General features: G+C 32.3%; 2 protein-coding genes across 2 annotated transcripts in view; both read left to right on the forward strand.

The window, feature by feature from the left end:
* Positions 1-14,188, forward strand: part of LOC148609160 (uncharacterized) — a 47,662-nt gene extending 33,474 nt beyond the window's left edge. The window contains exons 13-21 of the mRNA XM_088595670.1: positions 998-1,095; positions 2,637-2,753; positions 4,667-4,732; positions 5,960-6,123; positions 8,749-8,860; positions 9,185-9,244; positions 9,515-9,613; positions 10,172-10,252; positions 13,541-14,188. Of these exons, the coding sequence (XP_088451796.1) occupies positions 998-1,095; positions 2,637-2,753; positions 4,667-4,732; positions 5,960-6,123; positions 8,749-8,860; positions 9,185-9,244; positions 9,515-9,613; positions 10,172-10,252; positions 13,541-13,651 (908 nt within the window). The 3' untranslated portion in view covers positions 13,652-14,188. The remainder of the gene's footprint in view (positions 1-997; positions 1,096-2,636; positions 2,754-4,666; positions 4,733-5,959; positions 6,124-8,748; positions 8,861-9,184; positions 9,245-9,514; positions 9,614-10,171; positions 10,253-13,540) is intronic.
* LOC148609162 (uncharacterized) overlaps positions 11,051-14,542 on the forward strand; it is a 461,126-nt gene continuing 457,634 nt past the window's right edge. Inside the window, exon 1 of the mRNA XM_088595665.1 lies at positions 11,051-11,070. The gene's annotated coding sequence lies outside the window, so the exon portion shown is untranslated. The remainder of the gene's footprint in view (positions 11,071-14,542) is intronic.

A 14,542-nucleotide genomic window follows, 5' to 3' on the forward strand; every position in this document is an offset into this window, starting at 1 on the left:
GTGGAATTTTTTTTTTTATGTCAAAATGGGTTTGTTGAAGATGAAGTGTTCATGTACAGTGTATTACTTTGTGAACACTACTTAAAACCTGATCAAAAGACAATGATTTCCAATATTTTTTTTTGGCAAAACAAATGAGTTTCTTCAAAATATCTCTATTACTTATACTTTTTGTTATAGTTGTAGTAATCAACACTGAGTGAATGTGTTTTTTTTTAATTACGCTGTGAGCAAAGCAAAAACTGGCTAGCCGTCCAAGCTCTTCTGAAATGATAACCCAAGCTAAGACTACTCCAAATTCTTTTGATGTTATTCGGTGGCAATCAAAGGCCTTTAAATAGAAGCCAGACCCCCTTAAAACTTAGAAGACATTTTTGTATAATTTATTTCATGACAATAGAATGTAAATGAACATTGTTTCTTACACCTGAATTTTGGTGATCCTTCACAAATGACATTTTTTGACTGATTTACACAAATAAAAAATGAAAATTGTTACGCAAATGTATTTTTATTGAATATATATCAATATTTGAGGTATGATAAACTAAGTGTGGTGCCTAACAATCCTACAAAAGCTGTTCACCAGTTTCAGAAGAGTTGTGTGATGGGCATAATGATGGATGGAATAACATCTAAACTATGTATGTCACTCCATCATGTTGCAGCAGTTGACATCTAAGCACTGTTATTTTATGTGAGGAAAAGATAGTTTTACTAGTTATGTAAAAGTTATGTCATTAATTATAAGTTAATATGGAATAAGGTTTCCAACCATTGAACAAAGATTTCTACAATTTCATGGAAGAAACATTATCTTCTTCAGTAAAGTCTTTGTTTGATTTCTTTCCTCACTTTCAAAATTAAAATTTTATCATACTTGAATGCTGGCATGTTGAAAATCATATTTTACCATCTTGGTGGAAAAGTAATAAAGAAATCTTACCATGTGTAGGAGCATCTATATGTTATCACAGACCAGTGCTGTTTTTTACAGGGTCTGATGAAATGGCAGTAGACACAACTGGTTCACAAAGAAGTCAGGATACTGTCATTGGAGATTTGGGGGTTAGATGTCCTTGTGGTGTGAATGAGGTATTGAATTAATTATGGTAGTCAGACTCTCATGTTGATTTGACTAAGGAATTGACATTAACTTAAGAACATGAATAACAAACTAATTTGAGTACCCATAGAACCAAGATTTAAGGAGTAATTGTAACTTGTTCTGTGCACAAATTGATTCTCCAATCATTCTGAGCATGAGCAATTTTATTTGGTCATTTACAATAATTATCCTTTTTATTATATAAATTTTATCAATGAATAATTTCTATTTTCAAATAACTTACAAATTTTGTGATCTGCTGAATGACATTCCAAATCATTAGCCATTGTCAAATGAAGTTAATATCATAAGAGAAAAGTGTTGTGACGTTCTGAGACGGAAGTCTGAGAGTGATATTAAAGAATATATTTCATACATGAATTATGAAGATATATACAACCAGTTTAGGTAGTGTAAACATATTTTAAAAAACAATATCAAAACTACCAAAACATTCAAAAATTTTATTTCTCAGGAAAAAAATCATAACATGATATGCACAAAAAGTTTTGTAAAATAATTCTGATATGATGTTTTCCTCCTTGCCCATGTTGACAAAAAGACTACAGTGAATACATGAAAACTATTTTTCATTAGATTATGTTAAATTCTTTTATAAAAGCATTGTTGAAAAAAAAATGAATCAGATGGCACGTTTGCTTTGTAAACAAAGGAGGTCTCTAATAGCGTGAAACCCTGTTTGCACTTGTGCAATCATTGTAATAACAGTTCAATTTTCATGTATTCATTGATTGTAATAATTTACTAAAAATGAAAGCAACAAAGTAATACTTCTCAAGAAAAGCTCTATTCTATTACGACCTTAGAGTACTACATAAGAAAAGAAATGTCAGTGTTTTCAAAATATCAGTTTGCTGTATGATGCATGTTAAATGACTGTTTTGGCCACATTGATTTCAACCAAGCATTGAAGGACATGATCATGCTAGCAAATCAACATTGAAATGTCATTCACAAAGAATGAAATATGTTTCAGAGGACCATGATTTGTTAAAATTTTGTTAGATTAACATCAGTGATATAGAGCAGCATTTCCACCTTGATTAAATAACCTATATCTACGTCACATGATGTGACCGTCATGACACGATTCTGTTAGTTTGTTTATTTGTAAATTCTTTTCAATTTTTCTTTTCTAATTATAACTCTTACTTCCTTTTATAATTATATGCATGTCTATAAATATTGTTGAAAAGTTGAAAATTGTGCTTTTTTGTAAAAAATGATATGGAGAGGTAATTGGAAGGACCAAATATTTCCTTTTCCTAAGGAGCACCTCACTGACAAAATGACCATTTTGACATGTTAGAAAAGAAATAATTCCAGGATGCCAGGCTTGATGCTTATTTTAACATGGTAAGCACTATATCTGTCATTCGTTTTCTTTGAGTGTCAGCAAGGTGTAAAATCTGGCAAATTATAGTGCTTACCCATGTTAAATAAAATAAGTATCAAGCCCGGCATCCAGGAATTATTTCTTAAATAGAGTTTTATGTTATTATTACAGGATGATGGTTTGATGATTCTTTGTGCTGTATGTAAATATTGGCAGCATGGTATTTGTTTTCTTATCAAAGATGAAACTGAGGCTCCCGAAGCTCATTTCTGTGATATTTGTGCTGATGTAAGTTTACAAAAAATATGTCACAGCTGTTTGCTGTAGTAGTCATATAGTAACAACTGTCTGCAAAGCATTAGCATTTAAATTTCAGATAGTGCAGGGAGCAGAAAACACTTTCTGGTGTATATTTAAGTGAAGTTTTAAATAGTCATATATTAATTACAAAATGTATTTTGCGATGGACATATTCATTTAAAGCAAATTAAGAATATTGATTTAACTTGTTCCAATGTGATAATTGTAAGTTTTATTAATACAGAACCACCCGATAGTGATTTGCCTTAAGAGAGGTCATGGGTTCCATTTCTGGCTGAGTCACATTGAAGACTTTAAAACTTGGTAGTCACTGCTTCTCTGAAAACATTGCATAAAAGTAATAAAGTGACTACTGGTAGATAGCATGCCCACCTGCAGGAAATTGCTTTTGTGTGTTAGCACAATACAGTGCCTGAAATGGCCAGTAGCTTGCTTGCCAAATGCGACCAGTTTTGCAAAAGTGCGACTAAAAGTTCCCAAAAGACATGAAGTTGCTGGCCCAAAAAAAAGTGTTTGGGTGACCGCTCCCTCGTGCTAGAAAAAATTTTAAAAATCAACATCATTTCTTGTTTTTACTTTTTTACCACTTCCGTTGACAAAGGTAGATAACTTAGCCAAGTGATTAATTCGTTCCAGCGTGACTCAGACCATGTACAATACAATTCAACCAACAATGCTGTCCGACAAAGCGTAGATATATAACAGCCTTCATGATTGGTTAATAGAAGTACATTTGAGCAATACAAAGAGTAACAAATCGAATCAAAGGATGGCAGAGACAGCCCTGAAAGAGGGCTTGAACTTTTTAAAAAGGCAAGGAGGTGGAGATATCAACAAACCCTTAAAACTCTGAAGTTGGGGTGTATAGGGCTATGTGCAGGGAAGGGCTCATACAGTCATAGAAGAATAAAAAATTTGTCCTTCTTTGTGGTGTTCTTACTTCTAGGTTGTGTTTAGTGAGAATATTAAGTTGGTTCAAGTTCTTATTTGTTCCCTGTATTAATGCAATTTCCTTTGCGTGAATTGTCTTTGTAATTTGAATGATTATTTCTTAGTTCATTTTCCCAACTTTCAACCCCTACATACTACATTTTTTAGGGGGCAAGCACCATGCAATTTGGGTCAGTGGCTCAGAATTTTTACTGGGCCAAAAAAAATTTTGGAGCAACCTTTGGCTGGCCTTCATTTCAGGCACTGCAATAGAAGTCCATTTCACCATTTAGGGTATGGCATGCGACAGTAACAAATATTCGCTACACTTACTACAATTTACTATTGGAAACTAGAGTTTATGATTGCTAAACTCTATTTATCGACGAAAAACTGTGTTTTCAATGAAATTGATTATTGTCAGGCCGACTTAGTTATGATGAAGATGATTGGTTCATTATGATCTTGCTATAAAAAGAGAGGTATAGAATAGAACAGAATATTTTATTTTCCAAATTTAAACCATAGGGATGATATAAATCAAGTACAATGATTGATATAATTAAGATACACTTGTTTATACTTCAAAACTATCATTAGTGGAATTAAAGTTCTCAGAATCTTGCTTAACGATTGGATAAAACTTTCAGTTTTAATTGTGATTTATCAAACTAAAATTAATGAACGCTAATGAAAATACATAAAAAAAAGAGTAAAATTATCATTATCGATCATAAACTATAATTTGTGTGTGATAAACTAAGTTTAGCGGCCACTAACTATAGTTTACATGTGATAAACCCAGATTATTGAATTTTTGTTACTGTATATTCACTTCTTATTTCTATTGATTTATTGACCTTGTCCTGAAATGCATGAAATACCTGCCATACTACAGTCAAGCAATCAATCAATCAATCACATATTTAATTAGAGTGATTTAACTTTAGGTTAATGACCCAGAAAAACTGCCTACAGATCCTTACTTGACTGGGTTGTCGTCAGTTGCAGTGCAAGTACGTAATATTTGATTGTGGATTTAAGTTTTTTTTTAGAAAGAAAATGTGCTGAATGTACATGAATTTCTTATGGAGTGTATTTCCACACTCAGAGCTTTGTGGTTCACAAAATTTTTTATTATTCTTTTATTAGGGATCAATATCTATTCAATTTAAAAACTTGATTTTCAGATGGTAGTAGCAATCGCATGATCATTTTAATCTCTTTTCCATATTGTTTAGAATTGAACTCAGATTTGAATTAAATTTATTTCCCCTTTTTTTACATTTAAACAGGTGTTTGTTCTGTTCCTGGATGTGGTCATTGTTAAGTACATCATATTAGTCTCCTACACTGCTGAATGGAATTTTATTGACATTTTTACAAAATCTTTATTACATATTCCCATTGTGAGCCCCGTGCAGGTCCGGGTGTTAAAAGAATAGGCCTGCAGCAGCGCTAAGCTTGTCGTAAAAGGCGACTAAATAGTGCTCAGAAACCTAGCCGGGGGCTAGGCGCTCTGCCCACAGAGCAACTGGGATGTGTGCCCCAGGTGGTGGAATGGGGTACCCCTGGCGTGCTACATGCTGGGGTTGTGAGGCTATAATACGGAAAACCTGACCGCAAACCATAGTGGTGCACCGTGTTGGGAAAGTTGCCACGTTCCTCGCACGTTAAAGAACCCTGCTGTGGTATTCGATAGGAGTAGGAACCTTTGCGCTCTGCCACAGGAGGCTAAATTGCCCGACCTTACCCATCCCCCTTTTTCCAGTGGCAATCAAAATTTGTCGACCCTATTATCCTTGTGACCCATCCTTTTTTTTCATTTCATGTTCATTTTATCATCCATTTCATGTTCATTGTCTGAATATAGCTGAAATATTGCTGCTCGGACGTTAAACCCCAACAAACAAACATATTCCCATTGTGCGCATCCTGTTTAGATTGGAATCGGAAGATTTTTGAGGTTTCACATCAGTAAACATGGATTTTAACATTCCCTGACTTAGGGTTCCTATCTTTATCTGTAACTCATTCTACACAATTGATTGATGAAACCCTCACAGAATCTAATTTCAGTTTTATGATTGTGGACCCTCTTTTTTAAATTTTGATTCGAATCAATTTGGTGGTCAAAAGGTGTCTGGTATCAAATGAGGGAGTGGAGGTATCTATTAAGTGAGCATTAATCATTTTTTTAGTTTTAAATTATTTTTGTTAAACAAATGTATTGTAATTGGTAGGCTACCTGCCTCTGGAGAAGAGCTTTAGTTGCAGTTCCTGAAATGAACAGAGTTTTGGCACCAAACCTAGCAAAAAGACTTGGGGTAGAGGTTAATGTTGCACAAGGGCTCACTAACAGACTTGAAAAGGAAGGATTTATTAAGAGCAGTGGAAAGAACAAAAAGTAAGTTTAAGAAGATGTATGGAATGAATTCATTGATTGATAGAAAGAAATTATTATTTTCATCTCTCTTTCTCCATTCACATACTTCAGAAATGAACGTCAAACTGTCTGTAAACAAGTACTATCTTTAAAAAATGATAGCCGACATATATGCTCGCTTTGTTAATACCCAAATCTGATTAAGATTTTTTTGGTGAACTGTGTGTACTATTTTTCGTATTTCAATTATTGTATTGGTTCGAGTAAACCATTTCCAATTATTCAATATTGATCGAAAATATTCTGGGATACCAATGCCCCAACTGGAGCCTTAAATTTGACGGTTACTGTTACATTTGACCAATTAAATTCGAGGTTGTAGGCTCCATAGGTTAGGTTGCCATGGTTAAGTATCATGGATGTCACATGATGTCAAAGAGAACCCAATACAAACTGCGTCAGAAAAAGGATATGTATATGTACATATGGATTTGGACTGCAATGTTCAAGTTTTTGAGGGATTACTTGTGTATGCTTCTGTGTGGGCTTCTAGTTGCATACATGTAGATGAATCCTGGTCGTTTTGCCATGAAACCAGTTTGCCAACAGAGTCGTTTCGCCTACTTTCCTGTTCGCCTCAGGTCATTTAAAATTATAATACAGTAAGTCAATATAACAATTACCCATATAAATATCACATTACGTTAAGTGGACTTCAGTCATGTAAGTTTAGCCTCCAGTAGCACCTAATATGTGTAAAAAAATTTAACCTTTTTTTATTCTGTGGATATTTATGTGTTATTTAACATGTGGCACACGCCGGTCGTAGATCAATAATGATAAATAAATTAATTGCAGGTAGGAATGTTCTTATTGTTCATAAAATTACCTTGTTAAATAATCAACATGTGTTGTAGGTAAGGAATATGAATTTCTACACATTCCTTTCTTTTTTTTTTTTTTAGTAACTTTAACTCATATTATAACCAATAACAATGCATTTTTTTCATATTTAATTATTTAATTTTATTTTAGCAACAATTTATTCAAGAACACATTCGTATATTCATACATACATTCAAATTCTAAAATGAAAATAACAATTGCCTGTTGTTTAATCTATTTGCTTTATATCAATAAAATATTTGAAATGAAAATAATAAGAAATGCTATACAAATGAACTGAAAATTATAGGTAATTTAAGACATTTAAGACTTTTGGGAAGTAAGGAGTCAGATGTGCAAGCTTTTTTTTAGCAATACAGACGTGGGTGACGGTTACATTTGATTGGCAGTTATTTTTAGATCAGTCAAAATAGATGGTATAGTGGCATATGAAATTTGCTTTCTTGGAAAATTTTTGACCCACCCACCATCCCCTTCATCACCTTTGGGGCTACTCATACTTATGCAGGGGCTGGCATAATTTCAGGGAATTATTTTCCCCTCAATTCATTATACATCATAGTGTAGGTTTCCTTATGTTTTACAAATTTTAATGTTAGCGGATAAGGATAAGATGTTGGGCTCTACCACATCACTCAGAGTCGGAATCTTCCACTCTTCTAAGCTTGTTGGGCTCTACCACAAGTTTTCCCCTCTGTCGGATCTACCACAGAGCTATTCATCTATTTAAGCAAATCATTGGTTAATGTTGTCGGTTGTCATTATGTACATAGTATCACAGTCCTCTGTCAGATTTACCACAGAGTTAGGTTTAAGTCTCTCAGATTAATATATGTATTTGTAGTTCCAAGTTAAGTTTTAAGCACATGTAGGTTGGTATGCGTAGCCCCCATGAACATCACAAGACACTGCAAGCTGTGGAGGACGAACCTCTGTTGCATGAAATACATAAGTACACCGGCATATTTTTGGGGAATAATGAGAACTCTCCATATTATATTGTATTTATATACTGAAAGGACAACTTCATAGCACCAACCTGTGAAATGTGAATTTCTTTGATATTTCTAATTGCTTTTTCGGTCACATTTCCCGAAACTTTCAAGTAAGTTATTTTTTTTAATTTAATTTCTCAATATGTTTAATTACCGTTTAATTAGTATAACAAATGTTAATTTGATTAAATTTTTTAATCATGACAAATTAAAAACTATAACCTTCTTGATCTTAAAAAAAAACATCATTTTTATATTAAACAAACAACCAACCCATGCTTGTTTATTCAATTAATTTAATTGTGAAACTAATTAATTGCATGCAGAAACTTAATTATTTGGCATTTCGTTTTTTGGAAATACTGTCCTTTCCTCATTTTTACTTCTTGTTAAATAATCATTTTCTTTATGCATATGCATGTATAAGAGACAAAAATGGTATTGAAATGCATATGTTTTAATGAAAACCATAATAAACCCACTTGTTTTCTTTTTTTTTATATAATAAATCCACATGTATTATTTATTTATTTTCCTTTATTATATATTTTATATAAACCCCCATACACAGAAATCTTCATTGTTCAACACATTTTATATTGAGGCGAACAGGAATTTAGGCAGAACGACTCAGTAGAAGTCAACAAAAAGTAAAACTTATTTCTTTAAGATTTTACAGTGAAGGAGTGAATTCAAATTTACAAATTTTATAATTACATAAATATACATGTACTACAATTTTCAGATTAGGAAAGGTTGTAGACAAAGAAAGAGTTAAGATTGATGGCTTCAAGAAATACCTAGTTAGAAAGAAGATTGATAATTTTCATACTCCCTCTTCAGAAGATGTTGCTGTGGTAAATAATTGAACTGTACCCCGTTGCAATGATTAATGGTTTCTGCTGTGTGTGTCTTCCTTTTAACATTTTGAACATAATTTTTTCTAAGACCACTTATAATCTTATAATCAATCAAAAAGTTGTTTTTAGAATTTAGGCTTTTGGTAGTGGTATTAATTTTGTTATTGTTTAAGATGTGAAATTAGTAGAGTACTGATTAACTGGATCAAAGGGTTTTCTTTGTCTATTATAAATAATATATTTAAGCACATGTAGAAGCTTTTTACTTTCTATTGTGCAAATTTACATTTGAGTAACTGAAACATAATTGTATTTTTGTAGGAAAGCAAAAATGGTGACTTCAAGAAACCACATCCAAAAATTGAAGATGTTGACCAATCTGTATGTACCAACTGTTTCAAATTATTAATGAGCTCAAGTATTTCTAGTTGTTGTCTACCAGTGTTATCAACATTTTAAAAAGTGAAAAAAGATTAGATAAAACTGTTTGTTTCTCGCGCAAACTAAGTAAAGATATTTCTTCTTTTAAAAGTATAATTCTGGATAAAATACTAGGAAAATGTTTGTTGCGAAATATTTGAAAAGAATCTTCAGCAAAATTTCAATTGGTAACAAAAATGAACACTGATGGGATAGTTCTTGTCATTGTAGATTGAGAAGCTGGCTGCCTTGACAGAAGATATTGAGCTTTCTAGACCAAAGAAAAAAGGAAAACGAGGCAAGAAACAGAGGAGCAATAAAGACCGAGAAGTAATGCACTAATTAGAAGATTTTTTAATACGTTTAAGATGTATGAAAATACTCTGCTTTGTTTGAAGTTGGTGTAGGGTAGTAGACCTTATTATAACTTCTGTTTAAGTGTTATGGACCAATTCAGAAACTATGGAATTCTGCTGAGATTGTTTTTATTATTGATGTTCCTGATTTATCAAGACATATTTTAGGAGTATGCTGCTACTCCACATCTTTGTTTACAGGGACAGAATTTAAATTTCTGAATTGTTTTATATGAAGAGCTGACCCCTACCCCTTTTGGTGTGATGATTACATCTTTAAAAAAGTATATAAGTTTCTAGCCAAAAGACAAGAATTTGTAAATGGCAGAAAGCAGTGATTTCACTTTGCTATGAAATTATATAGCATGCTTATAAGCTTATCAAAATATCATGTGGTTATCATTTGTTGTTGCGAAGGAAAAAACTTTAATAAATTTTAAAAAAGTGGATGTGATGAATTTAACAGATAAAAAAAATCATTTAGGGAAAATCATTCTAACAAGTCTTAAAGAGTATGTGGTTATTTTTACAGATTGAAACAGAGACCCAGCCTGTGATAACAGAAAAAGAAGAAAAGAAAAGTAGAAAGAGAGCAATATCTAAGGTTGATGAGGTAAAGACATTTTCAAGTGCACTGGGATTTAGAAAAAATACTTTACTCAGATCAAGATATTGTTCTTAAAATTTTTTTCAGTCATTAAAATATTTGACAACATCATCTTTTAAAGATTTAACATTTGCAGACCAACCAAAGAAATAATGGTGCTGTTTTCAATTATTTTGTTGTAGCTAAAAAAAACTAAACAAAAAATTTGATGTGTGTTCCCAAAAAATGTGAAAATTGTGAAAATGCTATAACTATAGTACACTATACTCGGCGTCACATAAATAACATACTGTTAAAATTTGAATAAAAATATTTTCTACGACTTTATTGACACCTACCGTCGTTTAAATTGTCTTAAATGACTTGCTCATTCCTTTAGCGAAACGGCTTCTCCCTAAACAAGTCGCTTATTAGCTTAAATCATGCGTAACAAATCCTTACGGGAAAATCCCATATTAATATCCGCCATGTTGGTTTCTACGGGACGATTTGTTTACAAACAAAGTTCGTAAGTTCCCGTCGAACTCCGGTGACAATCGTCTGCTTGATCAACTTCTCGGTGTTGTACGTTGTTCGCGTAAAATAAATCCGAGATATCCGAAATAACGCTGAAATGCATTCTGGGTTCTTCAGTTTTTGGACAAACCATTTAAACGTAAACAACATCTCCTAGCAACCCGATCACTGTAAACATGGCCGACTTTTTACAATGTAAATATTGGCACCGAGAATTAAAATCTGACCGGAATTTAACGATTCAATGTGTAGGGAGAAGCTGAATGGCTAAACGAATGAGCAAGTCATTTAAGACAATTTAAACGACGGTAGGTGTCAATAAAGTCGTAGAAAATATTTTTATTCAAATTTTAACAGTATGTTATTTATGTGGCGCCGAGTATAGTGCTCTTTGAGCAAGTTTCTGTCTAGGTTTGTTTTTTTAGCCCGGTTGCATTTGTGCAGTGAATGTTGGGTGGGCGGGGAAACTTTTTGTAACATTTCTCTCAGCCACTAGATATTTGATATGCAATTCAGTATGGGGTTGCACTTGTGGGATGTGATTTCAGGTCTATTACATTTCTACTTCCTGTTCAACTTAAGGCTAACCAGACATTTCTGTCTTTGACCCATTTTTTGTTTGTACATTCCCTAAACCTTTCCATGCAACTTTTTTGACAGATCGATGATCACTGATGGATCGATAACTGATAACCGGTGATCAATCTAGTCAGAGATTTGTTATGAAAAATGACACATGACCCATGTATTTAAATTTGAGAATTTCCATTGGAATGAATCCAGTATAATACCATATTAAATTTGCCTTAGATTTAAGATATTAAATCAACATATTGTAATATTGTTGAAAATAAAATAAAAGTGAAATGCATGTAACTATTTGATGTTTAAATCTATTGCATTAAGTAAATATGTGTTAAAATTATCAGATGAAACAATCGAATCCATAAAATAAATTTACCCCTCATTGGTCATGTGATGCAATCACCGGTTTAACAGATCGATGACTGATCAGAAATTGATTGGTGATCGATGACTAATTACAAGTATAGTTGCACTGATCAGTTCAGATACTGTAGTTGTAATTTTTTTTTTAATATGACTGCAAAAAAGTTTGTGGAAGTTTTTTGGTATCATGCTGTTGTAGTCATTGTTGGCATCTGTTAACTCTTGTTAAAACTAATCCAATCTTTACAAAAGTTTTATACATTGTTTCTAGGGAAATGGAAGAGGACCATATAGTTTTTTATTAGGTTTTTGTCCCACTCCCTTTGAAAATAAATGGCTAAGAAGTGGAAAATGGCTGTTGCAGTTATAATTAATGGAAATAGTTTATTGTTAAATCCAATTTTGATGATTTTGTTGTCAATTTGTTCCTTCTGAAATTCTGTTTTATACTATACACTTATCTTTTATGTACATGGAGCTTTATAGTGGTATGAAATTGGGCCAGACCTCTAAAATCAACTTTTTAGTTTTTGGTCTGATTTTGAATTTTTTTTTAAAAGGTTCCTCATGAAAATCCCTGTATACATTTTTCAATCAGATTTTAGACATCTCTTATGGTTTTCAAGTCATAAGGAGCCAGAGTTGGCCACATACTTAAAAAAAATTTGGGGGATGAGTTCAAATTTGAATTTTTTTAAATTTGTTTCTTCATAAAAATCCCTGCCTGTGTCTTTCAATCAGATTTCAGATTTCCTTTATAGTTTTGGAGGTTTAAGGGCCAAAGTGGGCTACACCTTCAAAAAATCTGTGTTTTTTTTTTAATTTTTTTATTAATAGATTCCTTATGAAAATCCTTGCTTGTCTTATTTCAATCTGGTTTCAAATATCTCTTTGGGTTTTCAAGTTATGGGGTTTGAAGGCAAAAATTTTTGATGAGCACCCTTAAGGCAGAAGAACTTTTTATTTAGCTTTATTTTCATTTTGAATGTGCAATATTGTGTCCAAACAAGTTGTTTTATCCATAATGAACTGGAAGTCCCTATGTTAAAGTGTCAAAACTATCATTGTGTCCACATTTGTGAACAGCTTAACATGCTGCAGTCCTATTATGCTGTGCTACGAGAAGCTCTTTATTTTTATATTTCTTTTTTGTTGTATGGTTTATTCTGTGTGTGCTGTCATTTGGAGTTTCTAATAATCTTTTGTCCACAGATTTCTCCTCATTCTACCTTCGAATATTGCTAGTTCTCCTTCTAGACATAAAAAAATTGACCCACCAAACCACCCTAGTTAAAACACTGGTTAGTACACAATTGTATTATTTATGGCACAACCTATTAGAAATGGCATTAATGAATATGAGTAATGTTAGGTAATTATACAATTTACAATCACCTAGTCTGTCTATCAGTCTTTACCTTAGACTGTTCCATTAAAACATACGAGTTACCCATGGTAGGTGCTTTAATTCACCTCTATGGTAAGTTATTTTTCAGCATTTCGAGTAAGAATTCAAAGTATTTAAAGAATCTTAATTTGCTCCTATGGGTGGTTATCCAAATTTTAATGTGCCTTCCTGGGGTACCTCATATGTTTAAATGGAACAGCCTTTACACTTTTGTAGCAGAAACTGACAGGTAATTTTAACACTTCATTTTGTAAGCGTAAAAGACAGAGACAGTTCAGTGTAATCATAGATTTTTTTATGTCAGCCTGATAATGTCTTATTAAATGCATCAATTTCTTGCGTTTTAGTGCAGTCCATTTTAGGAGCATAATACAAATAGAAGTATGCTGTGAATGTTAATGCTTTTAATTGAAACATTTCAGTATGAGTTTGATTTGGCTGATAGTCAGATGGACAGCCAAGATTTCATGGAGGATAGAAGTTCATCAAAGAAAAAAAAAGCAAGTGTTGTGTCAAAGGCAATCATGGTTTAAATTCAGAACTTTGAAGTGGAATCTTCAACTATGACCATCCCAACTCTACAATTTTGAGTTGATATGCTTGATATAAATCAATTTTCCATGACAGATAAGATTGTGTCAAATTCTAATTTTCTTGATAAATGTTGGACATTCAAGATTAGTGGTCAGGAGCTATGTTTATGAATTAGAAATGTTCACAAATAGATTGCAGATTTTAGCATTGTACTAGTTACAATTGGACATATAGGTTGGGGTCTTAAATTATATCATGCTGTATGAAACTTGCTTCAGAAATCCAATCCATTATAAATCTTTGAATAAGTAATTTTTCGTCAAGAGAATTAAATTTAGGATATTTAGTTAGGTGTTCATGTAACAATCATTGTTGACAAGACTTGACTGTAGATTGGGTATTGAATACCTGAAAAAGGATTGTGATAGAATATTTTGTGAAGTATTTTCAAGTTGGTCATTTATTTAACCTGTGACTTTTTTATTTACTTCTGTTATTTCTGTTGAATACTTGTTAAAATAAAATGTTACCTTGCACATTGTAAATTTCTTTTGAATATCAACTCTGATGTAAATTTCCACCGTTTCATGTCTGGATTTTACTGCTTCCAACTCTTTTTTTTTACTGTATATACTTTGAAAATCCTTTTTCATGCAGTTAAATTGAAAAAAAAATTGGCTGTTTTATATAAAGGTTGATATAAACAGTAGTGTCTCCTATCATTGTATTTTTTCCCACTCTACAAACATTTCTATATTGTTCTCACATTGAGGCAGAACTCTCATATATTTTGGCCAAAATTCTTGGCTGTTGCTTCAGTAAATCACAATATGATTTAAAATATATTAACAAAGCTGTATTAACATAATATTTTTTACTCTGTGTAAGAC

The sequence above is a fragment of the Perna viridis genome, chromosome 8 (genome assembly GCF_037379345.1).
Source record: "Perna viridis isolate PV_CMFRI_1.1 ecotype Kerala chromosome 8, ASM3737934v1, whole genome shotgun sequence".
Classification (NCBI taxonomy): Eukaryota; Metazoa; Mollusca; class Bivalvia; order Mytilida; family Mytilidae; genus Perna; species Perna viridis.